We start from the raw sequence: 18,877 nt of genomic DNA on the forward strand, positions 1-18,877 counted from the left end.
CCTCCTCTGCTCTCTCTCCTCCTCCTCTGCTCTCTCTCCTCCTCTGCTCTCTCCTCCTCCTCTGCTCTCTCCTCCTCCTCTGCTCTCTCCTCCCCCTCTGCTCTCTCCTGCTCTCTCTCCCTCCTCTGCTCTCTCTTTCCTCCTCTGCTCTCTCCTCCTCCTCTGCTCTCTCCTCCTCCTCTGCTCTCTCCTCCCCCTCTGCTCTCTCCTGCTCTCTCTTCCTCCTCTGCTCTCTCTCCTCCTCTGCTCTCTCCTCCTCCTCTGCTCTCTCCTCCCCCTCTGCTCTCTCCTGCTCTCCTCCTCCTCTGCTCTCTCCTCCTCCTCTGCTCTCTCTCCTCCTCCTCTGCTCTCTCTCTCCTCCTCTGCTCTCTCCTCCTCCTCTGCTCTCTCCTCCCCCTCTGCTCTCTCCTGCTCTCTCTCCCTCCTCTGCTCTCTCTCCTCCTCTGCTCTCTCCTCCTCCTCTGCTCTCTCCTCCTCCTCTGCTCTCTCCTCCCCCTCTGCTCTCTCCTGCTCTCTCTTCCTCCTCTGCTCTCTCTCCTCCTCTGCTCTCTCCTCCTCCTCTGCTCTCTCCTCCCCCTCTGCTCTCTCCTGCTCTCCTCCTCCTCTGCTCTCTCCTCCTCCTCTGCTCTCTCTCCTCCTCCTCTGCTCTCTCTCCTCCTCTGCTCTCTCCTCCTCCTCTGCTCTCTCCTCCTCCTCTGCTCTCTCCTCCCCCTCTGCTCTCTCCTGCTCTCTCTCCCTCCTCTGCTCTCTCTCCTCCTCTGCTCTCTCCTCCCCCTCTGCTCTCTCCTGCTCTCTCTTCCTCCTCTGCTCTCTCTCCTCCTCTGCTCTCTCCCCCTCCTCTGCTCTCTCCTCCCCCTCTGCTCTCTCCTGCTCTCCTCCTCCTCTGCTCTCTCCTCCTCCTCTGCTCTCTCTCCTCCTCCTCTGCTCTCTCTCCTCCTCTGCTCTCTCCTCCTCCTCTGCTCTCTCTCCTCCTCTGTTCTCTCCTCCCCCTCTGCTCTCTCCTGCTCTCTCTTCCTCCTCTGCTCTCTCTCCTCCTCTGCTCTCTCCTCCTCCTCTGCTCTCTCCTCCTCCTCTGCTCTCTCCTCCCCCTCTGCTCTCTCCTGCTCTCTCCTCCTCCTCTGCTCTCTCCTCCTCCTCTGCTCTCTCTCCTCCTCCTCTGCTCTCTCTCCTCCTCTGCTCTCTCCTCCTCCTCTGCTCTCTCCTCCCCCTCTGCTCTCTCCTGCTCTCTCCTCCTCCTCTGCTCTCTCCTCCTCCTCTGCTCTCTCTCCTCCTCCTCTGCTCTCTCTCCTCCTCTGCTCTCTCCTCCTCCTCTGCTCTCTCCTCCTCCTCTGCTCTCTCCTCCCCCTCTGCTCTCTCCTGCTCTCTCTTCCTCCTCTGCTCTCTCTCCTCCTCTGCTCTCTCCTCCTCCTCTGCTCTCTCCTCCCCCTCTGCTCTCTCCTGCTCTCCTCCTCCTCTGCTCTCTCCTCCTCCTCTGCTCTCTCTCCTCCTCCTCTGCTCTCTCTCCTCCTCTGCTCTATCCTCCTCCTCTGCTCTCTCCTCCTCCTCTGCTCTCTCCTCCCCCTCTGCTCTCTCCTGCTCTCTCCTCCTCCTCTGCTCTCTCCTCCTCCTCTGCTCTCTCTCCTCCTCCTCTGCTCTCTCTCCTCCTCTGCTCTCTCCTCCTCCTCTGCTCTCTCCTCCTCCTCTGCTCTCTCTCCTCCTCTGCTCTCTCTCCTCCTCTGCTCTCTCCTCCCCCTCTGCTCTCTCCTGCTCTCTCTTCCTCCTCTGCTCTCTCTCCTCCTCTGCTCTCTCCTCCTCCTCTGCTCTCTCCTCCTCCTCTGCTCTCTCCTCCTCCTCTGCTCTCTCCTCCTCCTCTGCTCTCTCCTCCCCCTCTGCTCTCTCCTGCTCTCTCTTCCTCCTCTGCTCTCTCTCCTCCTCTGCTCTCTCCCCCTCCTCTGCTCTCTCCTCCCCCTCTGCTCTCTCCTGCTCTCCTCCTCCTCTGCTCTCTCCTCCTCCTCTGCTCTCTCTCCTCCTCCTCTGCTCTCTCTCCTCCTCTGCTCTCTCCTCCTCCTCTGCTCTCTCCTCCTCCTCTGTTCTCTCCTCCCCCTCTGCTCTCTCTCCACCTCCTCTGCTCTCTCCTCCTCTGCTCTCTCCTCCTCCTCTGTTCTCTCCTCCCCCTCTGCTCTCTCCTGCTCTCTCTTCCTCCTCTCTCCTCCTCTGCTCTCTCCTCCTCCTCTGCTCTCTCCTCCTCCTCTGCTCTCTCCTCCCCCTCTGCTCTCTCCTGCTCTCTCCTCCTCCTCTGCTCTCTCCTCCTCCTCTGCTCTCTCTCCTCCTCCTCTGCTCTCTCTCCTCCTCTGCTCTCTCCTCCTCCTCTGCTCTCTCCTCCTCCTCTGCTCTCTCCTCCCCCTCTGCTCTCTCCTGCTCTCTCCTCCTCCTCTGCTCTCTCCTCCTCCTCTGCTCTCTCTCCTCCTCCTCTGCTCTCTCTCCTCCTCTGCTCTCTCCTCCTCCTCTGCTCTCTCCTCCTCCTCTGCTCTCTCCTCCCCCTCTGCTCTCTCCTGCTCTCTCTTCCTCCTCTGCTCTCTCTCCTCCTCTGCTCTCTCCTCCCCCTCTGCTCTCTCCTGCTCTCCTCCTCCTCTGCTCTCTCCTCCTCCTCTGCTCTCTCTCCTCCTCCTCTGCTCTCTCTCCTCCTCTGCTCTCTCCTCCCCCTCTGCTCTCTCCTGCTCTCTCCTCCTCCTCTGCTCTCTCCTCCTCCTCTGCTCTCTCTCCTCCTCCTCTGCTCTCTCTCCTCCTCTGCTCTCTCCTCCTCCTCTGCTCTCTCCTCCTCCTCTGCTCTCTCTCCTCCTCTGCTCTCTCTCCTCCTCTGCTCTCTCCTCCCCCTCTGCTCTCTCCTGCTCTCTCTTCCTCCTCTGCTCTCTCTCCTCCTCTGCTCTCTCCTCCTCCTCTGCTCTCTCCTCCTCCTCTGCTCTCTCCTCCTCCTCTGCTCTCTCCTCCTCCTCTGCTCTCTCCTCCCCCTCTGCTCTCTCCTGCTCTCTCTTCCTCCTCTGCTCTCTCTCCTCCTCTGCTCTCTCCCCCTCCTCTGCTCTCTCCTCCCCCTCTGCTCTCTCCTGCTCTCCTCCTCCTCTGCTCTCTCCTCCTCCTCTGCTCTCTCTCCTCCTCCTCTGCTCTCTCTCCTCCTCTGCTCTCTCCTCCTCCTCTGCTCTCTCCTCCTCCTCTGTTCTCTCCTCCCCCTCTGCTCTCTCTCCACCTCCTCTGCTCTCTCCTCCTCTGCTCTCTCCTCCTCCTCTGTTCTCTCCTCCCCCTCTGCTCTCTCCTGCTCTCTCTTCCTCCTCTCTCCTCCTCTGCTCTCTCCTCCTCCTCTGCTCTCTCCTCCTCCTCTGCTCTCTCCTCCCCCTCTGCTCTCTCCTGCTCTCTCCTCCTCCTCTGCTCTCTCCTCCTCCTCTGCTCTCTCTCCTCCTCCTCTGCTCTCTCTCCTCCTCTGCTCTCTCCTCCTCCTCTGCTCTCTCCTCCTCCTCTGCTCTCTCCTCCCCCTCTGCTCTCTCCTGCTCTCTCCTCCTCCTCTGCTCTCTCCTCCTCCTCTGCTCTCTCTCCTCCTCCTCTGCTCTCTCTCCTCCTCTGCTCTCTCCTCCTCCTCTGCTCTCTCCTCCTCCTCTGCTCTCTCCTCCCCCTCTGCTCTCTCCTGCTCTCTCTTCCTCCTCTGCTCTCTCTCCTCCTCTGCTCTCTCCTCCCCCTCTGCTCTCTCCTGCTCTCCTCCTCCTCTGCTCTCTCCTCCTCCTCTGCTCTCTCTCCTCCTCCTCTGCTCTCTCTCCTCCTCTGCTCTCTCCTCCTCCTCTGCTCTCTCCTCCTCCTCTGCTCTCTCCTCCCCCTCTGCTCTCTCCTGCTCTCTCTTCCTCCTCTGCTCTCTCTCCTCCTCTGCTCTCTCCTCCTCCTCTGCTCTCTCCTCCTCCTCTGCTCTCTCCTCCCCCTCTGCTCTCTCCTGCTCTCCTCCTCCTCTGCTCTCTCCTCCTCCTCTGCTCTCTCTCCTCCTCCTCTGCTCTCTCTCCTCCTCTGCTCTCTCCTCCTCCTCTGCTCTCTCCTCCCCCTCTGCTCTCTCCTGCTCTCTCTTCCTCCTCTGCTCTCTCTCCTCCTCTGCTCTCTCCTCCTCCTCTGCTCTCTCCTCCCCCTCTGCTCTCTCCTGCTCTCCTCCTCCTCGGCTCTCTCCTCCTCCTCTGCTCTCTCTCCTCCTCCTCTGCTCTCTCCTCCTCCTCTGCTCTCTCCTCCTCCTCTGTTCTCTCCTCCCCCTCTGCTCTCTCTCCACCTCCTCTGCTCTCTCCTCCTCTGCTCTCTCCTTCTCCTCTGTTCTCTCCTCCCCCTCTGCTCTCTCTCCACCTCCTCTGCTCTCCCCTCCTCTGCTCTCTCCTCCTCCTCTGCTCTCTCCTCCCCCTCTGCTCTCTCCTGCTCTCCTCCTCCTCTGCTCTCTCCTCCTCCTCTGCTCTCTCTCCTCCTCCTCTGCGCTCTCTCCTCCTCTGCTCTCTCCTCCCCCTCTGCTCTCTCCTGCTCTCTCTTCCTCCTCTGCTCTCTCTCCTCCTCTGCTCTCTCCTCCTCCTCTGCTCTCTCCTCCTCCTCTGCTCTCTCCTCCCCCTCTGCTCTCTCCTGCTCTCTCCTCCTCCTCTGCTCTCTCCTCCTCCTCTGCTCTCTCTCCTCCTCCTCTGCTCTCTCTCCTCCTCTGCTCTCTCCTCCTCCTCTGCTCTCTCCTCCTCCTCTGCTCTCTCCTCCCCCTCTGCTCTCTCCTGCTCTCTCTTCCTCCTCTGCTCTCTCTCCTCCTCTGCTCTCTCCTCCTCCTCTGCTCTCTCCTCCCCCTCTGCTCTCTCCTGCTCTCCTCCTCCTCTGCTCTCTCCTCCTCCTCTGCTCTCTCTCCTCCTCCTCTGCTCTCTCTCCTCCTCTGCTCTCTCCACCTCCTCTGCTCTCTCCTCCTCCTCTGCTCTCTCCTCCCCCTCTGCTCTCTCCTGCTCTCTCTTCCTCCTCTGCTCTCTCTCCTCCTCTGCTCTCTCCTCCTCCTCTGCTCTCTCCTCCTCCTCTGCTCTCTCCTCCCCCTCTGCTCTCTCCTGCTCTCTCCTCCTCCTCTGCTCTCTCCTCCTCCTCTGCTCTCTCTCCTCCTCCTCTGCTCTCTCTCCTCCTCTGCTCTCTCCTCCTCCTCTGCTCTCTCCTCCCCCTCTGCTCTCTCCTGCTCTCTCTCCCTCCTCTGCTCTCTCTCCTCCTCTGCTCTCTCCTCCTCCTTTGCTCTCTCCTCCTCCTCTGCTCTCTCCTCCCCCTCTGCTCTCTCCTGCTCTCTCTTCCTCCTCTGCTCTCTCTCCTCCTCTGCTCTCTCCTCCTCCTCTGCTCTCTCCTCCCCCTCTGCTCTCTCCTGCTCTCCTCCTCCTCTGCTCTCTCCTCCTCCTCTGCTCTCTCTCCTCCTCCTCTGCTCTCTCCTGCTCTCTCTCCTCCTCCTCTGCTCTCTCTCCTCCTCTGCTCTCTCCTCCTCCTCTGCTCTCTCCTCCTCCTCTGCTCTCTCCTCCCCCTCTGCTCTCTCCTGCTCTCTCTCCCTCCTCTGCTCTCTCTCCTCCTCTGCTCTCTCCTCCTCCTCTGCTCTCTCCTCCTCCTCTGCTCTCTCCTCCCCCTCTGCTCTCTCCTGCTCTCTCTTCCTCCTCTGCTCTCTCTCCTCCTCTGCTCTCTCCTCCTCCTCTGCTCTCTCCTCCCCCTCTGCTCTCTCCTGCTCTCCTCCTCCTCTGCTCTCTCTCCTCCTCCTCTGCTCTCTCTCCTCCTCTGCTCTCTCCTCCTCCTCTGCTCTCTCCTCCTCCTCTGCTCTCTCCTCCCCCTCTGCTCTCTCCTGCTCTCTCTCCTCCTCTGCTCTCTCCTCCTCCTCTGCTCTCTCCTCCTCCTCTGCTCTCTCCTCCCCCTCTGCTCTCTCCTGCTCTCCTCCTCCTCTGCTCTCTCCTCCTCCTCTGCTCTCTCTCCTCCTCCTCTGCTCTCTCTCCTCCTCTGCTCTCTCCTCCTCCTCTGCTCTCTCCTCCTCCTCTGCTCTCTCCTCCCCCTCTGCTCTCTCCTGCTCTCTCTCCCTCCTCTGCTCTCTCTCCTCCTCTGCTCTCTCCTCCTCCTCTGCTCTCTCCTCCCCCTCTGCTCTCTCCTGCTCTCTCTCCCTCCTCTGCTCTCTCTCCTCCTCTGCTCTCTCCTCCTCCTCTGAATCTTATTCTCTCTGCTCAGTTTCTCTGTGGCTATCAACAGCCCAGTACTCCTGCTCCTAAGGTAAACTTAGGCTGTTTCCTTTAGTCCGTGTCTTTCCTTAACCCTGCTGTGCTGGCGGATGAGGGCGTGGCCATGAGACATGTGTAAACTAAAAGTTCATTACGGGACGGAGGCAAAAGTGAAGTGTAACATAATGTGATTTTAGTGGAGGAACTGGGATAAAAATATCACACAACACAAAAAGTAGGACATTATGAGAGTAAAATCCAGATTTTTAGGCTTTACTGGATACATTCTTGAAATAAATGTTGACCCCAAAGACGTTTTTCGTTTTAACTACGGATTTATTACACACCAAAAATAATCCTTTTTGCTAAGCTAACATACAATTTTGAAGCTTGAACATTGTATTTTGTTTTTCCATCCTTTAATTGAATCCTCTTCATTTTTGCCTCCAGTCGCCAGTCAATTCCACAATTGTGAATATTCTGATGACAGAGTATTTTAAATGGTACTAATTCAAATAAAATGTTATGTTCATGGGCAGTTATCTAGACTATGGTCTGTATCAAGTAGTTGAGTTCATAATGAAGCTCAACTGTGACCGCTTCAAACTTCTGGAAGTACATTTATTTTAGACAAAGTGCTAACTAATAATGCCTTTTATTTAGCCTGTTTCTGACACTTTATGAATCGGTACCTTAAACATTTATTTTTAAAACAATTGTAAAAGTGTTTTATGACATTAGTAATCACAGATCATTTTGACTTTTATTCTTACTTTTTGGTGAAATGAAGATACTTCCAGAACATTGTTTGGCTTTGATGTAAAGGTTCATTCCCTCATCCAACATATCTCATACTTTCAAATGATGTAATCTAATTATTTCTATTCGAGCAAAATCATAATATTGGACTTAAATAAATAGAAGAATACACTTTAAAAAGGTTGTAGAATTTCTATATGTATTTAAGTCCAATAATGTGACTTATCTTTGTGTTTAGTTTCGTCATGTTCTAGTCTTTTCTGGATTACTGTAAATTCAAGAAAGATTCAATTGAATTCAATTTCAATTCAACTTTCTTTTTAAAATAGACAAACGCAGTGACAGATGTTGTAGAGTTTAGCTAAACAACAAATCCCTCTAATGAATACATATAGAGCGATGCTTTCAGTGCATGTTTGTCTGTAAACTCGGCTGTGTTTGCCCCGCCTCACAGGGCGTGGAAACCAGGAAGCGCTCGCCCACTCTGAGCAGTCAGTTCAAGCGCTCCCTGGAGCTGCTCATGAGGACTCTGAGCGTGTGCCAGCCGTTCTTTGTCCGCTGCATCAAACCCAACGAGCACAAGAAGCCCATGGTACCAATCTATGTCTATCTGACTTCCACTGTCACTTTTACACCGTCTTAAGTGTCGCACGAATGGGTTAAATCATAACATGTGTGTGTCCCTCACTCTTCCAGGTAGGTTCTATCTCACATGAAAATATCTTTATGTCACCTGGACAAGTTCCTGAGAGTGAATACATTTCAGCACTCATCACTGTCCCTCACACAGACATGTAAAGGTCCTACAGTGTAGTATATATAAAGTATTCAGACCCTTTGTTTCATTGCGGCCATTTGCTAAAATGAAGCTCAACTGTGACAGCTTCAAAGTTCTCCAAGTACATTTCCTCTTTATTTTCCCCCTGGACAATGTGGTAACTAATAATGCCTATGATTTACCCTGTTTCTGAAACTTTATACATCAGTAAGTTATTAAAACAACTGCGTTATGACATTAATATTCACATTCCACATTCGCATTTAGACTATTAATATTACTTTTGGGGTAAATGAATGGCAAATGTACTTCCAGAACATGGTTTGGCTTTGACTGTGGAGCTCCAGAATGTGACGTGATGTTCCCTCGCTCATCCAACATATCAACAAACAAACAAACAAACAGTTTGTAATATCACGTGGTCACAAGTATTCAGACCCTTTACTGTGACACTCATATTTAACTCAAATGCTTTCCATTTCTTCTGACCCTCCTGACGATGGTTCTATTCCTTCATTGGAGTCCAGCGGTGTTTAATTAAAGTGATTAGGAAAGGCACTGTCTGTATAAGACCTTACAGCTCACAGCGCATGTCAGGCAGAGCAAATGAGAATCATGAGGTCAGAGAAACTGCCCAAGGAGCTCAGAAACAAGGCACAGATCTGGCCAAGGTTACAAAAGAATTTCTGCAGCACTCAATGTTCCTAAGAGCACAGTGGCGTCCATAATCCTTAAATGGAAGACGTTTTGGACGGCCAGAACTCTTCCTCAACTTGGCTGTCCAGCCAAACTGGGCAATGGTGGGAGAAGAGCCTTGGTGAGAGGTAAAGAAGAACCCAAAGATCACTGTGGCTGAGCTCCAGAGATGCAGCAGAGATGGGAGAACATGTTGGCGTTCATTCTAAGCGTTGTGTGGAGAAAACCAGACACTGCTCATCACCTGCACGATACAATCCCAACAGTGAAACATGGTGGTGGCAGCATCAAGACCAATGGTTGATGAATGTGGCCAAATACAGATATATCCTGGAAGAAAACCTCTTCCAGAAAGTTCAGGACCTCAGATTGGTCAATGACCCTAAGCACACAGCGTCGGAACAACTCTGACCATTCTTGTCCAGTCAGAGCCCTGACCTAAACGCAACTGAGCACCATCCAACCTGAACTAGAGAGGATCTGCAAGAAGAACAGCAGAGGAGCCCCAAGTCCAGCAGAGGAGCCCCAAATCCCCCCAAGTCCAGCAGAGGAGCCCCAAGTCCAGCAGAGGAGCCCCAAGTCCAGCAGAGGAGCCCCAAATCCCCCCAAGTCCAGCAGAGGAGCCCCAAGTCCAGCAGAGGAGCCCCAAGTCCAGCAGAGGAGCCCCAAATCCCCCCAAGTCCAGCAGAGGAGCCCCAAGTCCAGCAGAGGAGCCCCAAGTCCAGCAGAGGAGCCCCAAATCCCCCCAAGTCCAGCAGAGGAGCCCCAAGTCCAGCAGAGGAGCCCCAAGTCCAGCAGAGGAGCCCCAAATCCCCCCAAGTCCAGCAGAGGAGCCCCAAGTCCAGCAGAGGAGCCCCAAGTCCAGCAGAGGAGCCCCAAATCTAGCAGAGGAGCCCCAAGTCCAGCAGAGGAGCCCCAAGTCCAGCAGAGGAGCCCCAAATCTAGCAGAGGAGCCCCAAGTCCAGCAGAGGAGCCCCAAGTCCAGCAGAGGAGCCCCAAATCCAGCAGAGGAGCCCCAAATCTAGCAGAGGAGCCCCAAGTCCGAGCCCCAAGTCCAGCAGAGGAGCCCCAAGTCCAGCAGAGGAGCCCCAAATCTAGCAGAGGAGCCCCAAGTCCAGCAGAGGAGCCCCAAGTCCAGCAGAGGAGCCCCAAATCCAGCAGAACAGCCCCAAATCCAGCTGTGACAAACACAAGAAGACTCATGTCTGTAAAAGCTCCAAAGAGCTTCCACTTATTACTGAGCAAAGGGTCTGAATACTTTTGACCATGTGATATTTCAGTTTTTCTTTTTGAATACATTTGTGAACATGAATGAGAAACACAATGTTCACTTTTGCCATGAAACAAAGAGGCTCTGAAAACCTTCCACTCTATAACATTAGAATGAGTTTACTCCAAACCTCTAAATACTCTGTTCCACCTTGTGATGTCATTGAGTGCTTTTAACCACAGTTGAAGTGGTTTACACGACAATACACAAGAATTAGTTTATGTCTCAATCATGGGTCCTAAACCAAAGGAACAAAAGGGCCAGTTAGACTCACCCACACCCTTAAAGCTAAACTAAGTAACTTTTCTCTCTCTCTCTCTCTCTCTCTCTCTCTCTCTCTCTCTCTCTCTCTTTCTTCATAATATGACAGCATAACTTGTCTGACATGTAAAAACATTTAATTTTGCCAGAAAAAAAGAGCCAGTAATTCTAACCAAGTTGTCTTTGGGTTGGGTTTTGTCACTATGAGTTAGTCCATATTTATCCATGACAGGACGAGGTGAAAGTGTTAGATGTTCTATTTCCTCAAATCCAAAGTCCCGTCACTCACTCAAACTAAACGGTGTGAAACACACAAACATATATTCCATGTTACAACAGATGTGGCAGTAACAACTCAAGTACTCTACAAATAATAAACATACAATAGTTATCACCATTGAGGACTTATACTACTACTATAATACTGTAATCAAGTGAATGCAGCCATTTCATTGTCCACAAAATAATAATAATAATAACTTTATTTATATAGCGCTTTTCAGTAACCCAAAGACGCTGAACATATATAAAAAAGGGGGGGGTATTTACAGACAGGGGGGACAACACGTACAGAACACATTAATATACAGATAAAATGAACAAGACAGAAGAAGTAGAGAGAAAAAGATGGGGATGTAACAGGGGGTAGAAGAGTAGGCAATGGGGTAGAGGAGGCTAGGGGTAGGGGAGGTCATAGGCTTGGGTGAAGAGGTATGTTTTTAGGCGGGATTTGAATGTTGTGAGTGAGGGAGAGTGGCGGACAGGTTGGGGGAGGGAGTTCCAGAGTCGGGGTGCTGTTCGGGAGAATGCTCTGTCGCCAAAAGTTTTGAGTCGGGATGTTGGTGCAGTCAGGGTGAGAGAGGAGGAGGATCGGAGAGCTCGGGTGGGGCGGTGGGGGATGAGGAGGTCAGACAGGTAGGGGGGGGCAAGGTGGTGAAGAGCTTTGAAGGTGAGGAGGAGTATTATGAAGTTTATGCGCCGCTTGATGGGGAGAGAGTGGAGAGAGCGGAGAACGGGAGTGACAAAAAGTCTGCAGTAAATACCTGTAAATGCTCCATGAACATGATAAACAAAGTTAGATCCTCTGATGTAGAGAAGAGGATTATTTACGCAGTTGGAATCCCCGGAAATATCACGATTCACTTTTTTCAGTGTTGAAATGGCTCTTCAAGAACATTCTGTGAACCTCATGCTTGACTTCACAGAAACACATGAGAACAGATCTGCCAAAGTGCGATGCGCTTGTTCCAAAGTCAGAGCGGGAAACCACGCTCAATGTCATCAAGCATTCGTCCACGGTTTTACAAATCCTCCATCTTTGACGCCAAATAGGAAATCCAAACAGGCGATTGAGCGACTTAGCGTCAGAGATTGCTCATTGTTTATGCTGACTTTATTATAAATCTTTTCTTTTTTTTAACATTGGAAAGAATTACTCAATCAATGTTCATTTTGTCTTCTTAAGATATATCTGCAGACTTAGGTTCTTCAATTTAGGATGTTTTATTACCTTAAGTGCAAGCCATCTTCAGATCTGTCACTGTATTGTGAAGGTCAGACTCACGGACCTGGGACGGGGTCATTGGGTCAGAGAACACCATGATGACAGAGCCACATGCCAACAGAGCAGCAGGCTGACCATGTGACCATGTGACCATGTGACCATGTGACCCCACACCAATGCCAGTGACAGTTCTGAAGATGGCTCGCAGTTAAGCAACCGAAGTGATCTAAGTCTGTGCACATATGCACAATTATGTTTTCATTTTTTAGAAACTGGGAGGGAAAAAATGTTTGTTTTGTCTTGAAATCTTGATTTTCTTTGGACAAAACTAAGCCAACCCACAATTGGACACAGTTTTAATAAAGGATAGAAGAAAATCATAATTGTGTTGCTTTTTTGTGCTCATATTGCCCAGTATTGCTCTTTTGGGTTGCACTGTGGCACCAAAGAGGAACCAAAACCTTTACCTTAAGTAAGAGTTTTGTTACTTTAAACTAAATATTACTGAAGTAGGAGTCCAAACACTACTACACAATGTTTATTACATACATATGTGCGAATGAAAATATATCTGCCACATATTGAGAAACAGAAGTGGAAATAGTCACGATAACATTATGACCACATCATGTGTCTGCAGTTGTTTGACAGAGAGCTGTGCATCCGCCAGCTCCGCTACTCGGGGATGATGGAGACCATTCGGATCAGGAGGGGCGGGTACCCCATCCGATACACATTTTCAGAGTTTGTTGAGCGTTACCGGGTGCTCCTGCCGGGAGTCAAGCCCGCCCACATACAGGTAACTCCTCCTCCTTTATCTCACAGCAACAATGTTACAACTACGAGCATCTTCGGCTTCAAACACTCATCAATATTAGGACTAAACAGAGACTAAACCCGGACCATGAATATCTCCCAGGATCTAAACACTGGTGGTGTAGAAGAAGAGGAGATGGAGAAGCTGAGGGAGTTCTGCTGTAGTGTTGGAGATACCTATGACATATTTAAAGGACATTTATATGTTTTTTTGAGATTCAAACCATGTTGTAACATAGTTCCCTCATCAATAAACATTCCTGCTGTATTTATCTTCATTAAGTCCTCTTTCTCAGAGCCTCAGAAAATCATCAAACTGCATTCATTACGACTGCGTGTTTACATTAACACATCAGCCTAGTTTTGGTTTATTTGGCCATGCTAACTTACCCCGCTGCCAACAGGAGTGCTAACACCAAACCCTCATATCGTGTGATGAATACATTATTTTAAGTTCTAAAACATGAGATGTACAACAAGCATAAAATACTGATGGTATTTATACGATCAGAATACTCATTCATTCTCATACTTTCATTTCCCTTCCCAGGATGATCTGCGAGGGACGTGCAGGCAGATCGTCCTGGCCAGACTGGGCAAACATGGAGACTGGCAGATTGGGAAGACAAAGATTTTTCTAAAAGTTGGACTGGACCCTTCGCTTATAACATTTGTTTCTGTGAATTGGTAATAACCGAGCGTGTGCCTGTAGGACCATCACGACATGCAGCTGGAGATGGAGAGGGACAAAGGCATCACAGACAAAGTCATCCTCATACAGAAGTCTGTGAGAGGACACAGGGAGAGGTACTGGAGGCTTCCACCATGTCATTCACCTCTATGATACGTTCATACATCACAGGATGTTTCTAAAGTACAAAATGATACACGGAAAGAATTAAAACTGCAAGCAGTGATAGAGGGCCCTCACAACCTTTCAGTGGGAGGGCTGCCCACCAACCCTGGCTTTACATGATGTTACAAATGACTGGTGTAACGTAGGAGATAAATATTTCCATCCCATTATAATTTTGCGCAGGACGCTGACGAGCTATTTTTTAAATAGCGTGTAGTTCACATAAAATGATGTAAAGGTCATCAAAATTGTAGGGTTATATACTTTGCTTGTGCATCTCGCACAGGCTGCACCAGTATATGTCAGGTTATGAGGGTCCTCCCACTTGAGAAAGAGGGCGGGGCATTCAAGGTTGATGATAATTAAAGAATTGTTCAAGATATCAAACATGACACACTGCATAAATGTGTCATGTTTGATATAATATTTTAAGAGTAAATTGGGGCACCAGCCGTATAATCTGCATTTAACAACTCTATGATCAAATATCTAAATTAATTAATTAATTAATTGATTAATTATGGATTTGCTCGTTGATCTGAAGGTTTGTGAGAATGTAACCGTGACATTGACCCCTTTTCTGGAAATGAAGGAACACTTTACCAAATGTGGGTTATGAAGATTTAATGACCAAATAATTAAACAGATAAAGATGAATTAGGAATATGCAAATGAGTTGATAACAGATGGAAAACACTAGACATGATGTTCTTGATCTATCTAGGTGTGTGCTAGAGTTAACTCTAAGATGAAATTCAGCCTGTGAAGTGCATTCATACGAACAGAACCAGAAGCTGTGATCCTGAGGAGACGGGCCTGTGCGTCCTGAGGAGACGGGCCTGTGCGTCCTGAGGAGACGGGCCTGTGCGTCCTGAGGAGACGGGCCTGTGCGTCCTGAGGAGACGGGCTTGTGCGTCCTGAGGAGACGGGCCTGTGCGTCCTGAAGAGACGGGCCTGTGCGTCCTGAGGAGACGGGCCTGTGCGTCCTGAGGAGACGGGCCTGTGCGTCCTGAGGAGACGGGCCTGTGCGTCCTGAGGAGACGGGCCTGTGCGTCCTGAGGAGACGGGCCTGTGCGTCCTGAGGAGACGGGCCTGTGCGTCCTGAGGAGACGGGCCTGTGCGTCCTGAGGAGACGGGCCTGTGCGTCCTGAGGAGACGGGCTTGTGCGTCCTGAGGAGACGGGCCTGTGCGTCCTGAGGAGACGGGCCTGTGCGTCCTGAGGAGACGGGCCTGTGCGTCCTGAGGAGACGGGCCTGTGCGTCCTGAGGAGACGGGCCTGTGCGTCCTGAAGAGACGGGCCTGTGCGTCCTGAGGAGACGGGCCTGTGCGTCCTGAGGAGACGGGCCTGTGCGTCCTGAGGAGACGGGCCTGTGCGTCCTGAGGAGACGGGCCTGTGCGTCCTGAGGAGACGGGCTTGTGCGTCCTGAAGAGACGGGCCTGTGCGTCCTGAGGAGACGGGCCTGTGCGTCCTGAGGAGACGGGCCTGTGCGTCCTGAAGAGACGGGCCTGTGCGTCCTGAGGAGACGGGCCTGTGCGTCCTGAGGAGACGGGCCTCTGCGTCCTGAAGAGACGGGCCTGTGCGTCCTGAGGAGACGGGCCTGTGCGTCCTGAGGAGACGGGCCTGTGCGTCCTGAAGAGACGGGCCTGTGCGTCCTGAGGAGACGGGCCTGTGCGTCCTGAGGAGACGGGCCTGTGCGTCCTGAAGAGACGGGCCTGTGCGTCCTGAAGAGACGGGCCTGTGCGTCCTGAGGAGACGGGCCTGTGTGTCCTGAGGAGACGGGCCTGTGCGTCCTGAAGAGACGGGCCTGTGCGTCCTGAGGAGACGGGCCTGTGCGTCCTGAGGAGACGGGCCTGTGCGTCCTGAAGAGACGGGCCTGTGCGTCCTGAGGAGACGGGCCTGTGCGTCCTGATGCAGCATCAATCACGTTTAAAAACGGACACAGAATTCTTAGTTCTGGGAGAAGTTCGCTTGAGGCTTTGGAATGTCTTTGTCCCATAGCTTAGCTTAGCTTAGCTTAGCTTAGTTTAGCTAACTTGTCTTTGTGATTCAGTGCAACATACAATAATGAACAATAATAAGAACTATTGGATTAGAATATTAGTTATAACAGATAAACAAAGGCAGGGTCATTTCAGGATGAAACTCAAAGCAGTGTGAGATTCTAATGTCCATCCATCCATCTTCTGCCGCTTTATCCGGGGCCGGGTCGCGGGGGCAGCAGTCTAACCAGGGACTCCCAGACTTCCTACTCCCCAGACACTTCCTCTAACTCCTCCGGGGGATCCCGAGGCGTTCCCAGGCCAGCCGAGAGACATAGTCTCTCCAGCGTGTCCTGGGTCTTCCCCGGGGCCTCTTCCCGGTGGAGGTGCTGATTCTCATCCCAGCCGCTTCACACTCGGCTGCAAACCGTCCCAGTGCAGCTGCAGGTCCGGTTTGATGGAGCCATCAGGACAACATCGTCTGCAAACAGCAGAGATGAGATCCTGTGGTCCCCAAACCGGACACCCTCCGACCCCAGACCACACCCTCCGACCCCTGACTGCGCCTAGAAATTCTGTCCATAAAAATTATGAACAGAACCGGTGACAAAGGGCAGCCCTGGCGGAGTCCAACATGCACTGGGAACTGGTCTGACTTACTGCCAGCAATGCGAACACAGCTCAGTAGCTTTAGCCACATCTCCCTGAGCAAAGGGCCCCGGACCCCGTACTCCCGGAACACCCCCCAAACGAAACCCCGAGGGACACGGTCGAAAGCCTTCTCCAGATCCACAAAGCACATGTGGACTGGTTGGGCAAACTCCCATGCGCCCTCGAGCACCCGATGGAGGGTATAGAGCTGGTCCAGTGTTCCACAACCTTGACGAAAACCACTCTGCTCCTCCTGAATCCGAGGTTCGACTATCGGTCGGATTCTCCTCTCCAGTACCTTGGAATAGACCTTACCCGGTAGACTGAGGAGTGTGATCCCTCTGCAGTTGGAACACACCCTCCGGTCCCCCTTCTTGAACAGAGGGACCACCACCCCGGTCTGCCAGTCCAGAGGCACGGTCCCCGAACGCCACGCGATGTTGCAGAGACGTGTCAACCAAGACAGTCCTACAACATCCAGATACTTTAGGTACTCAGGGCGGATCTCACCCACCCCCTGAGCCCTGCCACCGAGGAGTTTGCGAACAACCTCAGTGACTTCAGCTTGGGTGATGGATGAGCCAGCCTCCGAGTCCCCGGTCTCTACTTCCTCTTCAGAAGACGTGACTGAGGGATTAAGGAGATCTTCAAAGTATTCCTTCCACCGTCCAACGACATCCCCAGTCAAGGTCAGCAGGTCTCCACCCGCACCGTAAACGGTATTGGTGAGACACTGCTTCCCCCTCCTGAGGCGCCGGACGGTTTGCCAGAATTTCTTTGGTGCCGACCGATAGTCCTCCTCCATGGCCTCCCCGAACTCCTCCCAGGCCCGGGTTTTTGCCTCTGCGACAGCACGAGCCGCGGCTCGCTTGGCCTGCCGATACCCGTCGATGACCTCCGGAGACCTACAAGCCAGAGTGGCCTGATAGGCCTCCTTCTTCAGTCTGACGGCATCCCTTACTTCCGGTGTCCACCACCGGGTTCGCGGGTTGCCGCCACGACAGGCACCGGAGACCTTGCGACCACAACTCCGAGCAGCCGCATCAACAATGGAGGTGGAGAACATGGTCCACTCGGACTCAATGTCCCCAACCTGCCCCGGGACATGGGAGAAGCTCTCCCGGAGGTGCGAGTTGAATACCCTACTGACAGAGGGCTCCACTAGACGTTCCCAACAGACCCTCACAATGCGCTCCTCCGCCAGCGGATCCAACTCGCCACCAGGTGGTGATCGGGTGACAACTCTGCCCCTTTCTTCACCCGAGTGTCCAAGACACGCGGCCGGAGGTCAGATGACACGACAACAAAGTCCATCATTGACCTCCGGCCTAGGGTGTCCTGGTGCCATGTGCACTGATGGACACCCTTGTGCTTGAACATGGTGTTCGTTATGGACAATCCGTGGCTAGCACAGAAGTCCAATAACCGAACACCGCTCGGGTTCAGATCAGGGAAACCGTTCTTCCCGATCATCCCTCTCCAGGTGTCACTGTCATTGCCCAGTAGAACAACGGAGTCCCCGGTCGGTGCACTGTCCAGTACCCCTCCCAAGGACTCCAAGAAGGCCGGGTACTCTGCACTACTGTTCGGCCCGTAGGCCGCCACAACAGTGAGAGACCTGTCCCCCACCCGAAGGCGGAGGGACGCGACCCTCTCGTTCACCGGGGTAAACTCCAACACGTGACGGCTGAGCTGAGAGGCTATAAGCAAGCCCACACCAGCCCGCCGCCTCTCCCCGCGGGCAACACCAGAGAAGTGGAGCGTCCAGCCCCTCTCGAGGAGATGGTTCCAGAGCCCAAACTGTGCATGGAGGTGAGGCCGACTATATCTAGTCGGTATCGCTCAACCTCCCGCACAAGCTCAGGCTCTTTCCCCCCCAGCGAGGTGACATTCCATGTCCCCAGAGTTAGTCTCTGTGTCTGGAGATCTGGTCGCCGAGGCCCCTGCCGTCGACTGCCGCCCAGATCTCTCTGCACCGGCCCCTTATGGATCCTCCTGCGGGTGGTGGGCCCATGGGAGGGCGGCCCCACGTCGCTCTTTCGGGCTGTGCCCGGCCGGGCCCCGTGGGGTAAGACCCGGCCACCAGGCGCTCGCCATGGAGCACCCATCCCAGGCCTGGCTCCAGGATGGGGCCCCGGTGACGCCGATCCGGGCAACGTAAACTGCCTTGTTCTTGTTGTCATCATAGAGGGCTTCTGAACCGATCTTTGTCTGACCCGTCACCTAGGACCTGTTTGCCTTGGGAGACCCTACAAGGGGCATGAAGCCCCCGACAACATAGCTCCCGGGATCATTCGGGCACTCAAACCCCTCCACCACGTTAAGGTGTCGGTTCAAGGAGAGGAGATTCTAATGTATTACAGTTCTATTACTGCATTATGAACCCGTACATGACTCTAGATTCTATGTTCTTTCCGTACATATTTCCTGAAATGGCTTCATATTTATGTTGTAGTGACAGCTGGATTGACAGAACATGTGTCTTGTTGTTTCAGGCTCACGCAAATCTGTAGGATTTACCTTTTTTAAACTCATAAAAATCCAAACTCTTTATATTTCATGCGGCTCCTCACACTTCACACGGACCAGAGGGGCCTCTCCACTCACGTCTGTTTCTTCTATCCATTTTTCCAGAACAACATTCCTGAGGAAACGTCTTGCAGCCACAGTTATCCAGAAAGTGTGGAGGGGCTTCAGGTGCAAGAGGAACTTCTGCAAGGTCAGTCATCGTAGAATCATGACCCATGCACAATTCAGTAGAATCATGACCCATATACACTTCAGTAGAATCATGACCCATGCACACTTCAGTAGAATCATGACCCATGCACACTTCAGTAGAATCATGACCCATGCACAATTCAGTAGAATCATGACCCATGCACACTTCAGTAGAATCATGACCCATGCACACTTCAGTAGAATCATGACCCATGCACACTTCAGTAGAATCATGACCCATGCACACTTCAGTAGAATCATGACCCATGCACACTTCAGTAGAATCATGACCCATGCACACTTCAGTAGAATCATGACCCATGCACACTTCAGTAGAATCATGACCCATATACACTTCAGTAGAATCATGACCCATGCACACTTCAGTAGAATCATGACCCAT

At 52.5% G+C, this 18,877-nt stretch overlaps 1 protein-coding gene across 1 annotated transcript in view; it reads left to right on the forward strand.

Moving 5' to 3' along the window:
• LOC140361268 (unconventional myosin-VIIa-like) overlaps positions 1 to 18,877 on the forward strand; it is a 247,547-nt gene that overhangs the window by 105,601 nt on the left and 123,069 nt on the right. The window contains exons 15-20 of the mRNA XM_072447021.1: positions 6,193 to 6,234; positions 7,396 to 7,533; positions 12,091 to 12,249; positions 12,817 to 12,909; positions 12,979 to 13,073; positions 18,388 to 18,472. Coding sequence (XP_072303122.1) covers positions 6,193 to 6,234; positions 7,396 to 7,533; positions 12,091 to 12,249; positions 12,817 to 12,909; positions 12,979 to 13,073; positions 18,388 to 18,472 — 612 coding nt within the window. The remainder of the gene's footprint in view (positions 1 to 6,192; positions 6,235 to 7,395; positions 7,534 to 12,090; positions 12,250 to 12,816; positions 12,910 to 12,978; positions 13,074 to 18,387; positions 18,473 to 18,877) is intronic.

Source organism: Eucyclogobius newberryi, unplaced genomic scaffold, assembly GCF_026437365.1.
Source record: "Eucyclogobius newberryi isolate DKJ021-1_F unplaced genomic scaffold, fEucNew1.0.hap1 SCAF_15, whole genome shotgun sequence".
Classification (NCBI taxonomy): Eukaryota; Metazoa; Chordata; class Actinopteri; order Gobiiformes; family Gobiidae; genus Eucyclogobius; species Eucyclogobius newberryi.